This window comes from Dromiciops gliroides, chromosome 4 (assembly GCF_019393635.1).
Source record: "Dromiciops gliroides isolate mDroGli1 chromosome 4, mDroGli1.pri, whole genome shotgun sequence".
In the NCBI taxonomy this organism is placed as follows: Eukaryota; Metazoa; Chordata; class Mammalia; order Microbiotheria; family Microbiotheriidae; genus Dromiciops; species Dromiciops gliroides.
In genome coordinates, this window is record NC_057864.1 from 443036783 (window position 1) to 443057852 (window position 21070).

General features: G+C 35.4%; 1 protein-coding gene across 1 annotated transcript in view; it reads left to right on the top strand.

The window, feature by feature from the left end:
* SYCP1 (synaptonemal complex protein 1) overlaps positions 1–21070 on the top strand; it is a 97187-nt gene that overhangs the window by 10944 nt on the left and 65173 nt on the right. Inside the window, exons 8-13 of the mRNA XM_044003546.1 lie at positions 8956–9014; positions 9854–9923; positions 10687–10760; positions 13525–13633; positions 16317–16411; positions 19502–19686. Of these exons, the coding sequence (XP_043859481.1) occupies positions 8956–9014; positions 9854–9923; positions 10687–10760; positions 13525–13633; positions 16317–16411; positions 19502–19686 (592 nt within the window). The remainder of the gene's footprint in view (positions 1–8955; positions 9015–9853; positions 9924–10686; positions 10761–13524; positions 13634–16316; positions 16412–19501; positions 19687–21070) is intronic.

The window sequence follows — 21070 nt, forward strand, 5'->3', positions numbered from 1 at the left end:
GGTTCTGCTCATCTCACTCATCATCAGCTCACGTAAGACCCTCCAGGTTTCTCTGAACTCCTCTTGCTCATCATTTCTTACAGCACAATAGTATTCCATTGTATTCATATACCACAACTTGTTCAGCCATTCCCCAATTGATGGGCACCCCCTCAACTTCCAATTCCTTGCTACCACGTAAAGAGCAGCTATAAATATTTTTGTACATGTGGGTCCCTTTCCCCCTTCCATGATTTCTTTGGGAAAAAGACCTAAAAGTGGAATTGCTGGGTCAAAGGGTATGCACAGCTTTATCACCCTTTGGGCATAATTCCAAATTGCTCTCCAGAATGGTTGGATCAGTTCACAGCTCCACCAACAATAGATTAGTGTTCCAATTTTCCCACAGCTTCTCCAACATTTATTATCTTCCTTTTTTGTCATTTTAGCCAATCCGGTAGGTGTCAGGTGGTACCTCAGAGTTGTTTTAATTTGCATCTCTCTAATCATTAGAGATTTAGAGCATTTTTTCATATGGGAATAGATAGCTTTGGTTTCTTCATCAGAAAACTGCCTGTTCATATCCTTTGACCATTTCTCAATTGGGGAATGACTTGGATTCTTATAAATTTGATTTAATTCCCTATATATTTTAGAGATGAGGCCTTTATCAGAAGCACTGGCCTCAAAAATTGTTTCTCAGCTTTCTGCCTCCCTTCCAATTTTGGATGCTAGCAATTCATTTTTTATGCAATTCATTATTGCTATAGATTGTAGTTCATTTAAGTCAACTTATGCATCTCGCTATTGCCCTCAATTTCTACTATTCAGTGATTGTGGCATTCTATGACTAGCAACTATAGCATTCTATATTATGGCATTACTATAATAGTGTTGGTATTAAAAAGATGGGCTTTTTGTTTGAAGGGAAATTTAGAATATGTGAAAACATTGCACCATTTCCTAGATATTCTCCCAAATTCAGCCTATTCCTTTTTTCCTATTCAATTCTGGTTTCAGATTATTGTCTATCTGCAGCATCCAAGATATAAATACTGATGAAAGGCTCAAAAAGTTGTTCAACTATTTATCATTGTCCATACAATATGCATTATTCTTATACTTGATTTTTCCTATATGGATTGTAAGACCGAATTGTTTTAAGTAGTTGTGAATCGCATTTAGGATATTTTCAGGTACTTTTTTAATATGCTGAAAATTCAATAATTAATAGCAATTTTTAGTATAGTTTAAAACACATTGAAAATTCAGAGGTCCACACAGTGGTCTTGAATCTACCAGTTGATTTTAATTCTTTTTCCTTTGAGGAAAACTTCTGTTTCCCAGGCAATTTGGGGTTTTTATAGAATCTAAGGGTTTTATGGGACTTCAAAAGGGGATATAATTCAACTCACACCTGCAAAGGGACCCCTTATATATAATAACAGGTGGTTATCTGGAAGCTTCCAGTTATGGGAAACCCATTATCTCTTGAGACAAGCATATTCTACTTTTGCATAGCTCTTATTGTTAGGAGCCACAGGTGAAAGTTTGGTAATAGGTGGACACCAAAGGTAGATAAACAGCCCTGAAAAGGGATTGGCAAGCCCTCACACCAGAAGTGCTAGTCCTCCTTGGACACCCATATGTACACATATATAAAAAGCACCTTTGGAGACCTTGAATTACCATGTGATTGCAAGCTACTGCTGTTGTGATTATATCTGGAAAAATCTCCTTTAAAATGAATGTATCTATTATCTGTGTCTATTCTTTAAATTTAAAAAATATATATATTTTTACATTTTCTAAATTACCTTTTATATTCTCCCCTGATCCCTTTTCTATAAATCCAGCCCATATTAAAAAGATTCTCTAGTCTTTCTCGTAGTGATCTTATGTGCATATGAAAATCACTATTGAAAGGTTGGTTCTGCATGTTTTCTAGGCTCATACTATTAGGAAAAAGTCTTCATTGTTAGCTGTTCAACCCTGCTCTCCCAACCCATGCCATATAGTCTGAAGCACTGATCTCTTGGCAACTCTTAGAAACTAGAGTCAAAACTAAGGTTTTAAACTGGCTCTGGTGATTACATAACTGCTGGCATAAAAGAAAGTGGGCATGATTTTAATCAAAGGGGTTAGAGGGTACCAAAGATGTACCCCAAACCTAATTCTTCTGTCTTATGAGATTTTAATAATTTTAAAATTTCTTAAACTTATAAGTAATAATTATGTCTCTTAAGGATTGCCTTGCTCTCTTTCCCTTTAGCTTGTTTTTCTTCTCTTCCCCTTAATGTTAAATGCCCATTTGAAATATTTAGTAATTAGGGGCAGCTAGGTGGCACAGTGGATAAGGCACCGGCCCTGGATTCAGGAGTACCTGAGTTCAAATCCGGCCTCAGACACTTGACACTTACTAGCTGTGTGACCTTGGGCAAGTCACTTAACCCCCATTACCCCACCCCCCAAAAATAAAAAAATGAAATATTTAGTAACTAACTAATGCTATTCCAGTGGTACACCCATTTCATGAACAACTAATTTATCTTTATTTGAGAAGAATGAATAAAATCTCAGCATTGAAAGAAACTTTTGAGGTCACACAATCTAAAAATCAAATCTACAATATACCTGACATGTTCATTCAAGTTTTGCTTGAATACCTTTAATAAAAAGGGAATTTACTACTTTCAGAGGGAAGACATTCCATATTGGGAATTTTTCTTTTGGTGAGGCAGTTGGGGTTAAGTGACTTGCCCCGGGTCTCACAGCTAGTGTCAAGTGTCTGAGGCCAGATTTGAACTCAGGTCCTCCTGACTCCAGGACCAGTGCTCTATCCACTGCGCCACCTAGCTGCCCCAGGGAATTTTTAATGCTTAGGAAATAATTCCTTATATCAAGCCTAAATTTTTAATTTCTACTCATTGGTGTCTTCTAGGGTTAGACAGATCAAATATAATTCTGTGTGATAGTCAATTAAATATTTGAAGATGTTTATAATTTCTTATACCTCTTACCTAGTCTTCTCTTCTTCAGAATAATGGACCCTCTTCTCTTTTCTCTCTCCCCTACTTCACTTGGTGATCTCATCAGCTCCCATGGATTTAGTTATCATCACTGTGCTGACAATTCTCAAATCTACCTATCCTGCTCTAATCTCTTGCTAACCTCCAATCTCTCATCTCCAACTGCCTTTCAGACATCTCAATCTTGATGTCCACTAGACATCTTAAACTGTTGTTCAAAACAGAACTCATTATAATCTTTCCCCCCAAATCTTCCCCATCTCCTACTTTCCCTGTTACTATCGAGTGTAACATCATCCTCCCAATTTATCAGGCTTGGAACCTACAAGTTATCCTCAACTTCTTACTATGTCTTACCACCCTATATTCAATCTGTTGCCAATGCCTGTCTATTTAACCTATGCAACGACTTTTCTCTCTTCTGACACTACCACTACTCAGTGTAGGCCCTCATAACACTTGGTCTATTACAATAGCCTGCTTGTAAGTATGCCTTCCTCAAGTCTGTACTCCAATTCATCCTCCATTAAGCTACCAAAGTGATTTTTGTACATGTGGATCTTTTTCCCTTTTTTTGTGACCTCTTTGGGATATAGACCTAGTAGTGGTATTGCTGGGTCAAAGAGTATGCAGTTTTATAGTGTTTTGGGGGAATGGTTCCAAATTGTCCCTAGAATTGTTGGATCACTTCACAACTCCACCAACAATGTACTAGTGTTCCCAGTTTTCCCACATTGTCTCCAACATTTATCATTTTCCTTTTTTGTCATATTAGCCAATTGGATAGGTGTAAGGTAGTGCCTCGGAGTAGTTAATTTGCATTTCTCTAATCAGTAGTAATTGAAGACTTTTTTTCATATGACTGTGTATAGCTTTGATTTCTTCATATGAAAACTACCTGTTCATATCCTTTGACCATTTCTCAACTGGGGAATGACTTGTATTCTTATAAACTTGATTCAGTTCTCCAAAGTGATTTTCTTAAATCTCAGGTCCGACTCTGTCATTCCCCTATCATTGAACTCCATTGGCTCCCTATTGTCTCTTGGATAAAATTCAAGATGCTCTGTTTAGCATTCAAATGGTCCTATGTAACCTAACTCCCTCCTATCTTTTCAATTTTCTCACACTTTACTCTTGCCATGTATTCTTTGATCTGGTGACTTTGTCTCCTGGTTATTCCACAAATAAGACACTCCATCTTTTGGCTCTCAGCATTTTCTCTAGCTGTCCCCCATGTCTGGAATGGGTGGTTTTACTGGGACTGATTACATAGAGAGTATCACTTCCCTAGTCAATTAAATTAAATCAAACAGACATTTATTAAGTACTGCCAGGACTTTTGCTGGGTTCTCAGGACTCAAAAACAAAAATAAAAACAATTCTTCCCTTCAAGGAGCTTATGTTTGACTTGGTGGAAGAGAAGGGGAGAGGTGGTTCTTAATTCAACCAAAAATTGAATTAGCTTTTTGGGTGTAATATCACACTCTTATCTTATCTTGAACTTTCATGAAAATGCCAGGTCTTTTTTCCAGGTCTGGGAAGCTTGATTGTTGATCACATAGTTCTTTGAAGGGCACAATCTTTCTCTAAAGACTTCTTTCTATTCATGAACTCAATTTTCTCAGTAAATTAGGAAGCTAGGAGATAAGATAATCTGCTGAGAGGGAACATTTAAAGATTTGTGGATAGAGAAGATTTGGAAAAGCTACTGTGAAAAATATGATAAATATGTAAAAAATGTAAAAATATGTAAATCAGAAATGAATAAAATCTCCATTTAGTAGTGGTGACATGAGGAAAAGGGGCAGGCTAGTTGAAGCTAAGAACCACCTCAGAACTCTGCTGGTTGGTTAACTAGCAAGTTAGCTTGAGGTTACCTTCAGACCAGAGAACAGGCCAGGTGAGAGAAAAACCTGCCCTCCCTCAAACCAAAACACATGGGGCCCTCTAAAGTTTGGAACAGTGTAGTTTGGAAGTAGGGTCCCACTGTAAGAGGGAGTTAAAAGGGGGTGGCTAGGTGGCGCAGTGGATAAAGCACTGACCCTGGATTCAGGAATACCTGAGTTCAAATCCGGCCTCAGACACTTGACACTTACTAGCTGTGTGACCCTGGGCAAGTCACTTAACCCCCATTGCCCCCCCCCCCACAAAAAAAAAACAACAACAAAAAAGAGGGAGTTAAAAGTCAAGTAAAAAATGGCAAGATGAGCAAGCAAAGAAAGTTGAGAACAATAGAAAATTTCTTTAGTGACAAGGAAGATTTAGATACACCCTCAGAAGAGGATAACAACCTCAGGGACCCTACGTCCAAAGCTTCCAAGAAAAATATGAATTGGTCTCGGGCCACAGATGCACTCAAAATGGATGTTGAAGAGAAGGTAGGAGAGATAGAAGGAAGATTTAGAGAGGTGGAGGAAAGAATGGAAAGAGAAATGAGAGCAGTGCAGGAGAGCTATGAGAAAGAAGTCAACAGCTTGAAAAGCCAAATGGAAAAGGAGATAAAAAAGCTGTCTTATGAAAATTATTACCTAAGAACTAGAATTGAACAAATGGAAGCTAGCAGTGATGACCTAGTTGAGATTAGATAATGTGAATTTGTAGTTGGATTAATCACCACGGTTTCATGACTTCCTCTGTCGTCCTAATGGGGATTGAGGGGTTAAGTTCGTGAATTCCAGTGCAGGTGATTTTTGTTATGTATTTCCATAAATGGCTTCTAGAAGATTTAGCTAATATTTAGCTAATATTCTGGAAGTTTCTCTCTGGTTCTCTTTGTTTTGTTTTGGTTTGTTTTTTTTGGTGAGGCAATTGGGGTTAAGTGACTTGCCTAGGGTCACACAGCTAGTAAATATCAAGTGTCTGAGGCCAAATTTGAACTCAGGTCCTCCTGAATCCAGGGCCAGTGCTTTATCCACTGCGCCACCTAGCTGCCCCTTCTGGTTCTCTTAATATTTCTTGAATACTGGTACATTGCTTGGTATTTATCCATTTTCAAAGAGCTTTTGTTCAACAACTGATATAGCTTTCTTCCCAGTAATACATGCCAATTCAATTTTTTTTTTAGTATTATGCTGAAAGTTACTTATACCTACCTTGTGACTTTACATTGTGACTTGTGTCATTGTCCTTTGGGTCATCTGTATTGGTATTGAACTGTTCATGTATTAAGAGGCAGAATGGTACAGTAGAAAGAACAATGGATTTAGAATGAGAGGATTTGAGTTCAAATGCTACCTCTGTCACATCTGCCATTTACTGCCCATATGACCTTACTCAAGTTACATAATGTTTCTGGCCCTCAGTTTCCACATCTGTGAAATGAGAAGGTTGTATTAGATGGCCTCTGACATCCCTTCCTTTCCTAAATCTACGCTCCTATGATTGTACGAACTATCCAAGAATAATGCCAGGAGAGTAAAGGAGTGGAAGACATGAGTAAAGTATCTGTACTATTTTTTTTTTTAAGTGAGGCAATTGGGGTTAAGTGACTTGCCCACGGTCACACAGGTGGTAAGTGTTGTGTCTGAGGCTGGATTTGAGCTCAGGTACTCCTGACTCCAGGGCCAGTGCTCTATCCACTGTGCCACCTAGCTGCCCCTGTACTATCTTTTGGTTTAGACAAATTTAACTTGACCTGGACCTTTCCCCAGGCCTGGTGGGAACTGGTGTGCTATTTTCTAATGTTGACTCTGGGTAGCTTATCAGCTCCTATGGGACTGTCCTTGGCTTTTAACTCCTCTTTAGTGGTCATTTAAAGCATGTCCTATCCCATCTGTACTGCAGGGTAACACTTTATGTTAGAAGTAGAATGTGAATAACTGAATGAATGAATGAATGAAATAATATATTTAGATTTGCTGTGCCAGTTTTTCTTAAAAATCACTGATTTTGGGCAGCTAGGTGGCGCAGTGGATAAAGCACTGGCCCTGGATTCAGGAGGACCTGAGTTCAAATTCGGCCTCAGACACTTGACACTAACTAGCTGTGTGACCCTGAGCAAGTCACTTAACCCTCATTGCCCCACAAAAAAAAACAAAAACAAAAACAAAAATCACTGATTTTTAAAATTATTGTTTCCCATCAATCCTGCTCTTTAAGGTGTTCATTATGAAAGATAGCATGATGTAGTTGACAGGGCACTGGACCCATAGGAAGACCTGGGATCAAATCTTGCCTCAGGCATTTATCAACTATGTGACTTTGGGCAAGTTATTTAGCTTTTCTGTACTTCAGTTTCCTTATGTGTAAAATGAGGGACTCAATGACCTTTAAGGTCCTTTCTAGTTTTAAATCAATGATATAATGGTTGTTTAAGTATATATTGCTTAATTAATTGCTTACTGCTGTATTTTTATTCTCTTATCAAAACCTGTTTCCTCATTAATTTTAATTTAATTTAAAGGACTTGGGCTTTATACAATCTCACAGCTGATCCTACAATCCTAGGTCTCAATGATTATTCTAATGGTGTGGTATATTCATTTTTTTTCAGGAATTATTTTTTCCTTTATCTCTTTGAAAGTACCAAGTATGACTTTATTTGCACTTGTCTATGAGTTTAGTTGGAGTTGGAGTTTCTGCCATTGTGCTTATCTTCGTGTTCCTACTAATTTGTGTTACAATATTTGCTAATTGAACCTATTTTTAAAATGTTAAGATTTTTCATTGATTTAAAAAATTATCTTACTGCTTGTTTCAATTTGTTTTATTTTGGATATTGTTATTGAGTTGTGTGTGTTTGTGTATTTGTGTATATGAGAGAGAGGGAGACAGACAGTCTGGGCTTAAGCAGGAGGAAACATTATACTATTATTTTGGCATTTTTCTAATCTTTGAATATTTCTATGAGGATGTAGAGTAGACTAAAAAATTCATTCTGGAAGGTCAGCTAACAAGAAAGGATATGATTGAAGTTTAAAAAATCATGAAGAATATGGGTTGATTGAACATGGATTTGTTTACCAATTTCCCATATAATAGAACTAAAAGAGCTGCTCATTCAGTTTTAGAAGATATATTTCAGGGGGCAGTTAGGTGGCGCAGTGGATAAAGCACCGGCCCTGGATTCAGGAGGACCTGAGTTCAAATCTGGCTTCAGACACTTGACACTTACTAGCTGTGTGACCCTGGGCAAGTCACTTAACCTTCATTGCCCCACCAAAAAAAAAAAAAGATATATTTCAAGATAAATAGAGATGTTATTTTGTATATTGGGTTCTAAACCTCAAGAGGTCATACAGACTATAATTGAAATGCAATCAAGAAGGTTTATATAAATTTAATAATAATAATTATGTATCAGATTATATATAAAGGAACAAGCACCTAGGACAGTACCTATTATATAGTATTTAGTAGTAAATGTTGAATTGAATAATTAAATAAAGCTAAGATTTGAAGAATATTAGCTAGTGCTAGAAAGAACCATATATACATATAAATATATATATATATATAGTCCATTTTTTTTTCTCAGTTGAAAAAACTTAAGTTCCCAAAGTAAAGTATTATGCTTACTCTCATGTAGTAAGTTACATCTGGGACCAGAATTTTGGTAATTTGGAATATCTATAAGTTTTTAGGCTGACATCATGAAGAGTGAAGGTATTTGTTCAAAAATGACTCTTTGTGCTGGCTTCACAGCTAGAATGCTAGACTGCATGGTTCATTCACCTATTGATTTGACCCAGTTTGATATTTTAAGATGTTCTGTGTGTTTTTAGTCTTGCTACATTTATATTTAATTTTTTTTTTTTTTGGTGAGGCAGTTGGGGTCAAGTGACTTGCCCAGGGTCACACAGCCAGCAAGTGTCAAGTGTCCAAGGCCAGACCCGAACCCAGGTCCTCCTGAATCCAGGGCTGGCGCTCCATCCACTGCGCCACCTAGCTGCCCCTTATATTTAGTTTTAAACTTAATTTTTTGTATTTTTTGTATTAATAATAGATGAGTATGAAAGGGAAGAAACTAGACAACTATATTCAGATCTAAATAATAATATTGAGGTAAGTGTTAGAAAATTTAAGGATTTTAAATTTTAAAGTGAACACAAAATTTCCTAATAATCTTTATCAGGATCATATGGACAATTATTAATTTAAAAGCTTAGTTCATTATTTAAATAATTTTATTGTGTGAATGTTATTTTTTTAAAAAGGTTATTTCCATCTAAATTTCCATGGCCTTTTAAATATTAAATCAACAAGTTTAATAGCTATTAAGTGTCTCCACTATACTATGTACTGGCGATACAAAGTTGAAAATAAAATATTTCTTGCCCTCATGAACTTAGAGTTTCGTGGGGGTAGGAGAGGCAGTGTATTCATGAATAAGTATATATAAAATATAGAAGTGTGATGATTGGGGGCAAGGAAAGGTATGAGTATCTGGAGGGATTAGACAAACCATCAGTGTTGAAGATGCTGCTTAGTGAGTGAGAGGAGGTGTAGGCACTGAGTATAAATAAGTTTTTCAAGGATTGTAGCTGAGAAAAGGAGAAATAGAGGATGATACTTAGTAGGGTTAGTAATAAGATAAAGTCAAGGTTTTATAGGAAGGGGAGATATGGGCACCAAAGATAAAACTTGTTTACTTTGCTATTTATTTTGCAAAAGTACCTAGTGGTAATACCACCAATAGCATCTGGTCCAAATAGGAGTTTTAAAATTCTGTCTTTGTCATGTCTTAAAGGTTTCCAACATCTTATTTATATTATTATTGTTAAATATAGATTATGTTTATTTGACTATCCTGTTTTCATATTTAAATTTTGTTCATTTTCCTGCAAGCTGTCATATTTCAAGATTCCAAATATAATCTCTACAAGTTATATTTTATATTGCAGAAAATGGTACAAGCTTTTGAAGAACTTCGAGTAGGAGCTGAAAGTTGCAGACAGCAAATGCATTTTAAGCGTAAGGATCCCATTTAATATTTACAGTACTCTTCTTGTAGCTGCTATGGCATAAGAGAGGATATGAGCTGTAATATATAATCTGATAAGAATTTAGAGGTTACAGATTATCAATGATTTTTTACTTTGAAATTTTGAATTTTTATCGTCTTCCAGTATAACATGATTCTTACTAAATTAAAAATATTTTCTGATTATTGTTACTGCTTATAATTAAAATATACAAATTACTAGCATATGTACATTCAAATAAGGCATTCCAGTTTTATGCCAGAGATAGTTATACTGTCCTTCTTGATAAAGAGTTGAAAAGAATAAAATTTAATTAATAAAATGTGTGCTACCAAGATAATTGTGACATTTTATAAAGTAACTGTAATTTTAATTTTCACTTCAATAAGCATTTATTATAGTATTTAATAACATTAAATACATATTTGAATATTTATAGTATATAGCATAAGTTTATACATGACAAGTATTATAAAATATGTGAATAAAGCTTAGTGTAAGGACAGGGTAGCAAAGTCACTACCGACCCGTGAAGAATTACAAATGCATTATGTCAATATAAGCAATTATTATTCAAAGTGATAGTAATAATTTTAGCTGATTGTGAATTTCTGGTATTTAACATAAAACCAAAATATGTAAGTATGTAAATTCTAAATATTGATATTATAATGGGAAGTTATCCAACTATTTTAAGTCTTTGAAGCATATTTTAATTTAAATCTTGAGTATATGTTATTTTATCTCTAAAGTAAAGGAAGCATGTGAAAAAATTGAACAACTTGAGAAAGAACACATAAAAGAAGTACATGATAAGGAAAAGAAGGTTTGTGTGTGTTTTTTTAAACAACTATGTATTTATATTTGTACATTTGCCAGTTCTCTGGGTGAAATGTGAAAATGTGAAAGTCCCACCCCACTCCATGCCTCTTTACCCCAAAATCAGTTGATTTTTATCTTCTAACTATTTAATTTGGTTTGATGGGAAATTTTTGATAGTTTGAAGATTTAAAACATTTATTAAACTTCCATTCTAATGGATTTCCAACCCTTGGCCCACAAATGTTCATAGGCTCACAAAATTTCCATTATTTACTAATACTTTCATCATCTGCCTGTGGCCATCTCCTACTTTCCTTCCTAACAGTGAGATAATAGAACATTGTCTGCAGAAAACTCTTGATTGTCCCACCAATCTACATTTTCATGAAAACTGAATTAAGAAATTGTTGATTTCTCCACATTTTGAAAGATCAAACAAAATTCATAAAAGATATGAGATTGTCTTCTCTACTTTTGACAGAGAGCACACTCTAGCAATTGTCTGGGTAATTGCAAATCCACATCACTATACCATGTCTTCATGCTAGGATTAAATCTATTTGGAAAACCTCTCTTTCTCTGTCAAGGTGATTTTGAAAAATCACTTCTTTTTCTCACTCCATTGATTTTTAACCAAATAATCTGCATTATTGAAATATATTGTTACCAGCTTTGGTTTAGGTGTATTCCATCCCTGTCATTCCTACATTTTTAGCAATGATTCAGAAATCTAAATCCCATTTTCTCAAATACAATCTTCTTTTCTTGTTGTTCACCTTTCCACATCAGTTTTTCTATTCTCTATCCCTTACCTTCAATTGATAGCAGTGATGAAAACACCTGTAGTCTGTAGTCTTTTCTTTGTTGTCCAAGACTTTGTAATCTTTGACAGACCTTTTGAAATATCCAGATACTCAATTGTGGATAACTGATATGTATGTATGTATGTATGTACATGTATATGTGTGTATCTCTCTATCAGTCTATCTATCATCTATCATCTATCCATCTATCTACCCATCTACCCACTCATCTATCTATCTATCCATATCTATTTATCTATCTATCTCACTATTCAAATGGTACCATTACATTATGATCACATGGGCAGAAAGGTGGATAGAGTGCCTGGCTTGGAGTCAGTAAGACTCATCTTCTTGAGTTCAAATCTCTGGCCTCAGATACTTACTAGCTGTGTGACCCTGGGTGAGTCACTTAACTCTGTTTGCCTCAGTTTCCTCATCTGTAAAATGAGCTGGAGAAGGAAATGGCAGACTACTCCAGTGTCTTTGCCAAGTAAACCCAAAATGGGATCATGAAGAGTTGGACACAACTGAAGATGACTGAACAATAAGAAAAATCACTGGTTGGGAACTCATGCTTGTTTATTATTTTCTTTTTACCCTCAAGGGGCTATAGAATCATAGATCATTAAAACTAGAAGAGACCTTAGTCTAAGTCAGTCACTTAATAGAAACAGGTTTAAAGTGGTGAAATAATTTGCTTAAGGTCATATAGCTAGTAAATGATATAATGAAGAAACTGAATCTACCACTTTTGATTCCAGGTTCAGTACTCTTTTTCTACCACATCAAACCTGAAAGGGACTTCTCTTTGCTTATTTAGCTAGACAATTATTATTCCCTAAAATAAAGAGGAGACTTGGGCTATTTTTAAATTTATATAGTATTTTTACTTTTTGGCATTCAGTTGAGTTCAGTGGAAAAAGTGTATGACTTTTTGGTAATCTAGGTTATTGTATAGATGATGTTTTAGAAATCCATTTTTCTACCTGATTCTTTTTGTGTGTATTTAAGTTCGTGTGTGTGTGTGTGTCTATATATGTACATATCTACACACACATACATACAGGGTGGGCTGAAAGTCATGAATATTTAATAGCTTCTTTATATTTTTGTTTTACATTTATAATACCATAGCATTGTATATGTAGGAAATGAATTTACATTATGTGAAAAAATTAAATCTTGTAGATGGCGAAAAGTAAAGAAAAATAGTTTTTATAATTTATTAAAACATCAGACCCCTTTGTGACTTTTGGCCCACCCTGTATGGATATAGGTATAGGTATAGGTTGTAAGGGCCAAATTTGATATTGAGAGCGTTAATTGGACAGTTTGCTGTAATATTGGGGTAAGAAAGGAGATTAACAGCCTTTTTTAAAAACAAAACAAAACAGGGTTTATTAATGGGAACAAATAAAAAACACAAGTAAGGTTAATGGAACTAGGGACAAAGAAAAAGACCTGTTCTCATCAGGTTTCTAGTCATGGCAGGGCTTCCCTCATTATAATTTGGCCAGGCCCATGAAGGAATTCGGGTGTCTGGCGTGAGGCCAGTGCACACAGGCGCTTCAGGACCTTCAATCCCAGCCAAAGATGGGGTCACAGAAACCCCAAATCACAACCAGTTCCTTACAAGATACAGGTATAGGTATAGATATAGGAATAGGTATAGGTATATGTACACACACACATATATAGTGGCTATATTAAATATTTAATTTCTTTTAGAATTTGTTCACCTCTATAATCTACTTTATCTGAAAATTAAAAATGAATGTTTGCATTAAAATTTGAATTACCTAACTTATTTTATTTTAACTCACTTTAAAAGGATTCTTTAAAATATTTGTTGACTATACATAAGGAATAATTTCACTTTTAAGATTTGGAGATTCAAAATTTGAAAATAAAGAAAATTTATGTTAAAATGTTCATATATATAATTTATTTTTATTTCATTAGGTATCACAATTATTGATACAGAATGATGAGAAAGAAATGAAAATTAAAGATTTAAAATTGCTGCTACAAGAATACAATGACAAAATTAAACAATTTCAAGAAAAAATGAGTAAGAATTTTATGTTGAAATTTAATGATTTTCTTATATCACTCTAATTTCTTTACCAAATTTCCCCCCTAATTTTCTTATTCCATGTAAAAAATCCATTTTTTGAGTTCTCCTAGGAATTCTTTTTGGGATTGTGTCCAATTCTTATTTTTCTTTGAGACTTGGATTTCATTATCTTCTGAGTTTGTGTCTTGATCTTCCCTGTTTCCATAATAAATTTGTATTGTCTGTTGTTTGTTGTTGTTGCTCATTTTCCAACCTATTTCTTAACTTTGTGTTAAAGTTGGGCTCTGTTACTGTAGTAGAAGAGGCACTGTCCCAAGCTTCAGTTTTTTCATGCTGCTATTTTCAGAGCTAGTTCTGGGGTACTGTAAGTTTTTGGTTCTTCAAAGGTGGTATGATCCAAGGAGAAATATGGTACTGTTCTCCTGCCCTGTGCTGCAGTCTGTGATCAATCACAAGCACTCTTCTCTACTCTGGAACTGTGACTAGGGTCCCTAAACTCCTATAGCTACAAGTGTAATGAGGTAATGTTCCTCCTTGTCCCTATGACTGGGACCTGGAACTAAATATGGGCAGTGGACAACTGAGTACTGCACCCAGTGCCAGCAAAGGGTTCCCATAATCTCCTTCTGACCAGTTGTCCAACCCACTTACTGTCAGTGGGTGCTACTACTGCTTTCACTAATGCAACTGCCTCCAAGGTTTGCTGTTGACACCTTGGTGCCTACCCTGCATGGTCTGCACCGGGCTTCAGGTCTGACCATCACCCTGATGAAATAGATCTTTCCTCCCAACCTCCTAAGTTGTCCTAGGCTAAAAAATTGTTTCATTCTGACATTTTGTTGGTCCTGTTGCTCCAGAATTTTATATGATGTGTTATTTTTATATTGTTTAGAGGAGAATTTGGGAAAGCTCATGTAAGTCCTTGCCTTTACCCCACCATCTTGGCTTTGCCCTGCCCCCTCCCCCCACCAGTTATCCAGTTATCTTTTCCTTGACAAGTTGGGTGATGTTTTCTCAATTCTCACTCTCTACCTATTTGCTTCATTTGATATTGATGATATAATTTCTTCATGGATGCTCTCTCTTCTAGGGTTTTTATGGCACTATTGGTTCTTTTCCTACCTGTCTAACCACTTGTTCTTAGACTCTTGTGCTATCTCATCATCCATATAACTGTGGGTGCTCTCCCATGGCCTGTCCTGGGCCCTCTTCTTTTCTCTAGACTCACTCTTTTGGTGATCTGATCAACTCTAATGGATTTACTTATAATCTCTATGCAGATGACTTACAGTTCTATATATCCAGTTCCCCCCCCCAATCTTTTATCTTGAGCTTTACAAGTACTACATCACTAATTACCTATTAAATATTTCAGACTGTATATTCTGGAGATATCTCAAGCTTAATATGTACAAAAAAGGATTTAATGTCTTTCCCCAAACTCATGTTTCTTCCAAATGCCTATTTCTGTTGAATACAAAGCATTTTTCCAGTCTTTGAGTTTCATAATTTTAGTGTTATCCATGACTCGTTATTCTCTTTTATCCCACATTTCCAATTACCAAATCCTGCCATTTTTACCTCCACAATACATCTCACATCTGCTCCCTTCTGTCTATCATGCAGCTTCACTTTAGTGTCTTATCACCTCTCAACTAGATTATTGCACTATTCATTGTTCCTCCTGTCTCCAGGCTCTCCCTCTCCAGTTTGTTGTATATGTTGCTGCCAAAGTGATTTTCCTTAGGCACTGATTGGACCATTTCATTCCCTTATTCAGTAAATTCCAGTGACTTCATATTGCCCTTAGTATTAAATATGAACTTTCCTAACTTATAAAGACCTTCACAGTGCATCTCTTTAACTCCACCTCATAGATTCTCTCTTTTTTATTCAAGACTATATGAAGTCTTTCCTGATCCATCCTCACCAACTGCTAGTACTTCCTCTCTCAAATTACTTTTTATTTAACTACCTTGTATTTATTCCCTTCATATTTATTCTGTATTTACTTATCTAAGTTGTTTCCTCCCCTATTAGATTATAAAATCCTTTGAGAAGAGGGATTGTTTCATTGTTAATTCTTTGTATTTGTGTCCTTAGGGTTTAGTTCCTGGCACTGTTCTAGTAGGTATTTAATAAATACTTGATTGATTGATCATGATGGTTAATATCTTCCATGTAAGAATATGCTATTTTTTCTTGTTTTTAGTAGTGATGATGGGTTATTGTTGAGCCAGTCACATATTGTTGCATGTGATCAATGGTATCCATTTCTGAGAGGGTAGGTCAAGGCAACAAAGTAGTCTATAGCAGATTTTTTTCTTTGCCTGAAACCAATGGGCTTTATAGGCATCATATCTGCAGCATTATTAGTGGTATATGATCTAACGAAGTTAATTGACTGCTCTAGACAAAATTGATTTCTAGGTCTTTTCAATTACTGATATTTTTCTGTGACACTCTTCACAGATGTAAGCTAGATAATAATTTCAGAGAAACACATCACTAGATCAGTCACAGAAGCTCTTGAGAACTATCTCATAGAGGGGTTATGATTCATTTTAGTAGAGAGAATGGAAACCCTAAAGATTCTTAAAATATTAAAGAAATAGGGTAAATTATCTTTTAGTATATCTTTTCTACTAACATTTGATATTTCTTTATGTTCTTTTAGAATGGCAAAATGAAAACTTAAAAGAATCAAAAGACCAACAGGATCACTTGATGTCAGAATTAGAAGAAATTAAAATGTCTTTGCAAAAAAGTGAGGTATGCTTTATGTCATTTTAAATATTCTTTATAGGCAATAAAACCCAGTAAACAGACTTTTTGAATACTACTTTGTGCATAATATGAAGTCTTTGACCTCAAAGAATTCACAATCTAGGTGGTGAGACAGATAGACATCTAAAAAGGTAATCATCAACAAACAGTCACCAAGCATTTATTAATTACTTCTTGTGTCTCAGGCACTATATTAGGAGTTAGGGATGCAAAGATATAAATAAAATACTAAGAGATAGTTAATAATATTATGTGTCAAATGAGTGATATACGTGAAAAAAAGATATAAGTGAATAATTTTGTATTATTTATATATCATTTGGTACTATAATTTTTGGAATATGTATCATATCTTGTCTTTCACTTAGACTGCAACCTCAGTGAATTCAAGGATCATGTTTCATTTCAACGTTGTGTCTCCTACATTGCTCTGAATAGGGCCCTGAATATAGTCAGACCTTAATAAATGTTGGTTTAAGTAAAAATGTTTTATGAATTCGTAGAAGCAAGAGATCATTGTGGGTTGGAGTAACGTTGGAAGGTTTTCCTTCAGAGGAAGGATTTCAGCTGGGCTTTAAAGGAAAGGTACTATATAGAGTTCAACAAACATTTATTGTATTCCTAATGTAATGCCAAATAGAGGTGATATGGTGGAGGTGGTGAAGGTTAATACTAATAGTTATCAACGCTCCTTCCTATCTCTCTTTTGTCTTTGGAAATTTAATCACCCTCACTCTAGTACAACCATTAGTTCATTTTCTTTTAGCTTAAGGGCCATATAATTACTCCTTAGCAATATGGGACCTTCTATGTTACTTTATTGGTTTTACATTAAAAATTATGACCACCATGGCAATTGCACAGAACCCTTAGTTGGAAAAATTTCTAACATTTAGGTAGAGGCTCGCCCTCTGCCTTAATTTCAATGTATTTTTATCTTTAACATCCTGGCCTTTTTTTTTTTTTTTTTTTTTTTTTTCTGGCATATTATTTTTTTTTTATTATTTTTTTTTGAGATATTTTATTTTTTCCGTTACATGTAAAGATAGTTCTCAACTTTTGTTTATACATGCTTTACAATTTCAGATTTTTCTCCCTCCCTCCCTCCCCTCCCTCCCCCCTCCCCTAGACAGCAGGTAATCTGATATAGGTTATATCTATATATATCTATACATATACATATAGATATATATATACACACACATATATATACACATAATAACATTAATCCTATTTCTGCATTAATCCTGTTACAAGAGAAAGAATCAGAGCAGTGATGCAAAACCTCAAAATAGAAAAAAAAAAACAACAGCACCCAAAACAAAAGAAATAATATGGTTCAATCAGCATCTATACTCCACAGTTCTTTCTTTCTTTTTTTTTCTTGGATTTGGAGATCCTCTTCTATCATGAGTTCCCTGGAACTCTTCTGTACCATTGCATTGGTGAGAAGAATATAGTCCATCACAGTAGGTCAACACTCAATGTTGATGATACTGTGTACAATGTTCTTCTGGTTCTGCTCATCTCACTCATCATCAGCTCACGTAAGACCCTCCAGGTTTCTCTGAACTCTTCCTGCTCATCATTTCTTACAGCACAATAGTATTCCATTGTATTCATATACCACAACTTGTCCAGCCATTCCCCAATTGATGGGCACCCCCTCAACTTCCAATTCCTTGCTACCACGTAAAGAGCAGCTATAAATATTTTTGTACATGTGGGTCCCTTTCCCCCTTCCATGATTTCTTTGGGCAAAAGACCTAAAAGTGGGATTGCTGGGTCATAGGGTATGCACAGCTTTATCGCCCTTTGGGCATAATTCCAAATTGCTCTCCAGAATGGTTGGATCAGCTCACAGCTCCACCAACAATGCATTAGTGTTCCAATTTTCCCACAGCCTCTCCAACATTTATTATCTTCCTTTTTTGTCATTTTAGCCAATTTGATAGGTGTCAGGTGGTACCTCAGAGTTGTTTTAATTTGCATCTCTCTAATCATTAGAGATTTAGAGCATTTTTTCATATGGGAATAGATAGCTTTGGACATCCTGGCCTTTTAATAGTTGAGTCAAAATCCAGGTTCATGAAGACATTTGGGTAAAGAAGTGAGCAAAGTATGTTACAGTATCTGTTAACAGATAGACATAAGAAGGGGAACTTGGGGAAAGAGCCGACATTTTCTTGGACTTTCCTCAGTCCATGAAGAAGTGGATAAAACTGGTGATATTAAGCCCAAGTCTCTTACTCTAAGATACCTGTAAGGCCAATGGTCTTCCTTGATTCCTCCCTTCTTTGCCACAACTCAGTTAAATTTGTTCTTCTTCCTTTTTCCTGTGGTCTTTCTGTTGCTAATTCTTTCTGGCTTAGGGCTGGGGAGACTGACCTTATTGTTCCTGTTACTTATCTATTTGAAGTTTCTACCATTTTTCTTCTCAGTAGGAATCTCAGATTGTGTGTGTTAGCTCAGAGTGTTGCTCACTTTTGCCTTCTGGCTCAAAGATCACAATAATGCCAAATTGATCTTAAGGTGAGGAATTCTATCTTCAGAAGGGGAATGCTTGATCCTGAGAACTACAAACCCCAAAATGCCAGTCAGTTCTCAAACCCTTACTACTTTAAATAGATATGACTGATACCACACATCATATAGAGGAAAATTACAGAGACTGCAACAAAACTTATCTATTTAAGCTGAAAACTTTTCTTTTGCTAGGTGTAGTTGTACATGCCTATAGGCCAAGGCTAATAGATCCCTTGAGTTCAAGTGTTCTGAAATGTAATAGGGTTAAAGCTTATTGGGTCTCTACACTAGGTCTTCCACCAATATGGTGAGACCCCAGGAATGGAAACCACCAGGATACCTAAAGGGAAGCAAATCTTCCCAGATTGGAAACAGAACAGGTCAAAATTTCCACATGTATCAGCATTAAGATTGGACTTGTGTTTGGTTGCTGTACCTCTAGCTTGGGAGAGAGATAGAGACCCAGACTAAAAACAAACAAAACTCCCAAACTTTTCTTTTAAAAGGTGTTTTGAATATGTCTTTTGTTTTATACTTTATTCATTTTAGAGTTCTCAAAAGATATTAGAAGAAGAATTACAAACTGCCAGCAAAACAATAATTCAACTTACCAGAGAAAAAGAAGCTCAGATGGAAGAAATGAGTGAAGCTAAGGTTACACATTTATCAGTTGTTGCTGAATTTGAAACTACTATTTCCAACTTGAGGGAAGTGTTGACAACAGAACAGCACAGGTAAAACAATAACAAAATATGTCTTTAGATTTAGCATAATGCAAATTCATCTGCTTTTGCTATATGATCAGTATTTTCTAGCAATTGTTGTATGATCTTATTCCTATAGTAATTATAATTTATTCCCCTTGTGTATGGTTCAGATGAACAGAACATCAGTGTTTTTTGGAGGGGATGGTGCTAATTTTTTAAAAATTTTTTGTTTGTTTTTGGTTTTGGTAGGGCTGTGAGAGTTAAGTGACTTGCCCAAGGTCACACAGCTAGTAAGTGTCAAGTGTCTGAGGTGAACTTTGAACTTAGGTCCCCCTGAATCCAGGGCTAGTGCTTTATCCACTGTGCCACTTAGCTGCCCCTGGTGCTCATTTTTAAAGACCTATCCTAGACAGGGAGATATTGTAGGGTTCTGCTCGAGGCTCAAAGGACCTTGAATATAGCCATTAGACAAACTTAATAGTATTGGTAGATTACTTTGTGAATGATCATCTATTAATAAATTAAATTGACATAATTTGTAAAATATTACTATAGTATCAAGATATATAAGTGTAAGGGCTAAAATTCTAGCTAGGCTGTCTAAAATATCTAATGAGTGGTTGCCAATAAATTAAAAAAAAATTTTTTTTTGTTTTTGTGAGGCAATTGGGGTTAAGTGACTTGCCCAGAGTCACACAGCTAGTAAGTGTTAAGTGTCTGAGGCCGGATTTGAACTCAGGTCCTCCTGAATCCAGGGCGGGTGCTCTACCCACTGCGCCACCTAGCTGCCCCGGTCACCAGTAAATTAAAAGCTTTAGCAAGAGTTAGACTTTTAAGCATTTATTAAGGAGAATAAGAATTTGGTGAGCTTTTCTACAGTAAGTCTCCAGCAGGTGGCGTCATTCCAATTGTTACATAAGGAATTGACACAAACATAAGAATAAGAGCTAATCCCTATTATCCAAATGGTCAAAGAATATGGATAGATTTCAAATGCCAGCTACTAACAAGAATATGAAAGAATGCTCCAAATCACTAGTAATAAGAAAAATATGAATTAAAACAACTCTAAGATGTTACTTCACACCAATGATATTTATTATCAAAGATGACAAAGAACAAAAATGCTAAGTATTAGAAGGGCTTTTGGAAGACAAGCTTATAGTCCACTTGGTCCAGTAACTCTGGAAATATTTGAAATTTTAGTAGAAAAGTTACTAAACTATACATCTCCTTTGGCCCAGTGATTATAGTATATTAGGCATATACCTCAATGATATCAAATATATAGGGAAAGGTCTTTGTATATAAACAAAACTGTTAATAGCAGCATTGTTTTATAATAACAAAGAAGTAAAAGGAAACTGGGGGATGGTTGAACAAATTGTAGTACACGAGTGTAATGGAATAT